This window comes from Colobus angolensis, unplaced genomic scaffold (genome assembly GCF_000951035.1).
Source record: "Colobus angolensis palliatus isolate OR3802 unplaced genomic scaffold, Cang.pa_1.0 Scaffold96, whole genome shotgun sequence".
Lineage (NCBI taxonomy): Eukaryota > Metazoa > Chordata > Mammalia > Primates > Cercopithecidae > Colobus > Colobus angolensis.
In genome coordinates, this window is record NW_012123598.1 from 2949762 (window position 1) to 2952350 (window position 2589).

General features: G+C 53.3%; 1 protein-coding gene across 2 annotated transcripts in view; it reads right to left on the reverse strand.

Moving 5' to 3' along the window:
- LOC105504878 (killer cell immunoglobulin-like receptor 3DL3) overlaps positions 1-2589 on the reverse strand; it is a 58441-nt gene that overhangs the window by 39800 nt on the left and 16052 nt on the right. The window contains exons 1-2 of one of the 2 annotated variants that reach the window (XM_011932498.1): positions 1652-1956; positions 468-503 (exon numbers count right to left, since the gene is read on the reverse strand). The exons of the other annotated variant lie outside the window; for it this stretch is intronic. Coding sequence (XP_011787888.1) covers positions 468-503; positions 1652-1685 — 70 coding nt within the window. The 5' untranslated portion in view covers positions 1686-1956. Of the gene's footprint in view, positions 1-467; positions 504-1651; positions 1957-2589 lie in introns of those variants that run through there. 2 annotated transcript variants of the gene reach the window in all.

The window sequence follows — 2589 nt, forward strand, 5'->3', positions numbered from 1 at the left end:
GCATGTCCTTTGTGAATGGAATATCAGCCAGTGCATGCACTGAGCCCCCATCAGAAGATTTGGAATGTCAGGGTCATGGCTGTGGTTTCCCCACCTCTTCTGGTAGAATGACAGCAGCCACACTGCAGCCCTGACCGTCATGGAAACACTGGAGGGTGTTAGTTACACCTTTGTGCTCAGAGGACCTGCTGTTCCTAGCACTGCTTCCCTCCCTCCCTCAGTCGCTGACACCACTTCCTCCCTGCACACCTCAGCTTGGAGCACCCCAAGCTCACCCTGGTCTTCACAGAGCTTGACTCAGCCAAGGGTAAGAAAGGCCAGAGAGGACGAGGTCAGAAGTGTGAGCCGAGCACCCCAGGGTCCCCCCTTCTTAGTTTATGAGAGACTGTCTGACACGACTCCCTCTTGTTTCAGGAAAATCCTCTTAGGTGGGGAGATGACACCCTAAGGTTTGGGGAAGGACTCACCCATGTATGGACAGGCCCTCTGGACCAAGAAGAACCCTGGAAAGAAAGATCATGATGGATGATCCATCTGCAGGTAAACCTGGGCCTCCCCTGCTGCCCCCACTGGGCGGTGTGTCTGGGCAGCCAGGCCCTTGCTGGGCTGAAAGTAAACTCACCCTGGCTGCCTACCTGCCCCCGCAGCAGGGATCTCAGCTGCGCAGAGACCCAGCCTCCTGATCCAGATCTGCACCCCAGGCCTAGATCTACACAACAGGCCCATATCTCCACTCCATGCTGATAGCTCTACTCCAGGCCCATATCTCCGCTCTAAACCCATATCTCCCCTCCAGGCTCATATCTGCACTCCAGGTCTGTATCTCCCCTCCAGGTCCATATCTCCACTCCAGGCTCATATCTCCCCTCCAGGCTCAGGCTCATATCTTCCCTCCAGGCTCATATCTGCACTCCAGGCCCAGACCTCCACTACAGGCTCCTATCTCCACTGCAGACCCATATCTCCACTCCAGACCTGTATCTCCACTCCAGACCTGTATCTCTACTCCAGACCTGTATCTCCACTCCAGCCCATATCTCAACTCCAGGCCCATCCCTCCATGCCAGGCCCATATCTCCACCCCAGGCCCATATCTCCACCCCAGGTCCATATCTCCACTCCTGGCCCAGATCTCTACTCCAGGCCCATCCCTCCATGCCAGGCCCACATCTCCACTCCAGGGCCAAATCTCCACTCCAGACGCAGATCTCCACCCCAGGCCCATCCCTCCATGCCAGGCCCATGTCTCTATCCCAAGCCCGTATCTCCAACCCGGGCCTATATCTCCACCCCAGGCCCATATCTCCACTCCAGGCTCATGTCTCCCCTCCAGGCTCATACCTGCATTCCAGGCCCAGACCTCCACTCCAGGCTCCTATCTCCACTCCAGACCCATATCTCCACTCCAGACCTGTATCTCCACTCCAGGCCCAAATCTCCACTCCAGGCCCATATCTCCACCCCAGGCCCATATCTCCACTCCAGGCCCATCCCTCCATGTCAGGCCCATATCTCCACTCCAGGCCCATATCTCCACTCCAGGTCCAGATCTCCACTCCAGGATCATATCTCCACTCCAGGCCCAGATCTCCCTTCCAGGCCCAGATCTCCACCCCAGCGCTTCCTCCATTGATTCCCTTCCAGGACTCACCAACACATGCCACGCTGACAACCATGAGCAACATGGTGCTGCCGGTGCAGACAGGCGGCCGCGCCCCAGCTCAGCTCAGCAGCGCACAGGATGTTATCTGGCGTCCTGCCCATGCAGTTGACGTGCTGACCACATCATGGGAGGGTGACGTACGCAGGCTCTTCCTACCTCGCATGAGGCGCAGCGGGTGCTCACTCAAGAGTGGAAAATGGCTTCCTGGAAATTGTTCTCACTAGAGCTGACACCTTGCGTCCTTCACTATGACCAGCTCAAAACGCGTCTCAGATCCAACCTCCCGAACACGAAGTGACTAAAATCTGTGCTGACGTGAAAGACTTTTCACGTATTTTTGTTGTTTTTACCTGTGTTTCAAACTCTTCTCCGTGTATAATATGCAAAATATCTAATAGGTATTATGAACGTTGTCAGAGCAATTGTGATGAATAAACCATTAGAATGTTTCGTGCTTGTATTTCTAGTATGACAGCAGAACCAGTTTAAATGATTTAAATACCAAGGAAGGATTATGCAATTATTTACAATCTTAGAACTGTTCTTTATCAGCAAAACCCACAACATGTCAATTCTGGATTTTTGTCGTTTTATCTACAATTTCTCTCATGACCCGAGAGTCCAGAGTCCCAACTCATGGTTCGCTCTCTCTCTGTCTCTCTGCCTCCCTCATTTTAAATTGTATGGAAATATCCAGTAACATAATGCTATAGAAAATCAAGTGTCCCCCAGCACTTTGGGAGGCCGAGGTGGGCAGACCAACCGAGGTCGGGAGTTCGAGACCACCCTGGCCAACTTAGTGAAAGCATGTCTCTGCTAAAAATACAAAAATTAGCCGTGCCTGGTGGCTGGCACCTGTAATGACAGCTACTCAAGAGTCTGAGGCAGGAGAATCGCTTGAACCTGGGATGCGGAAGTTGCAGTGA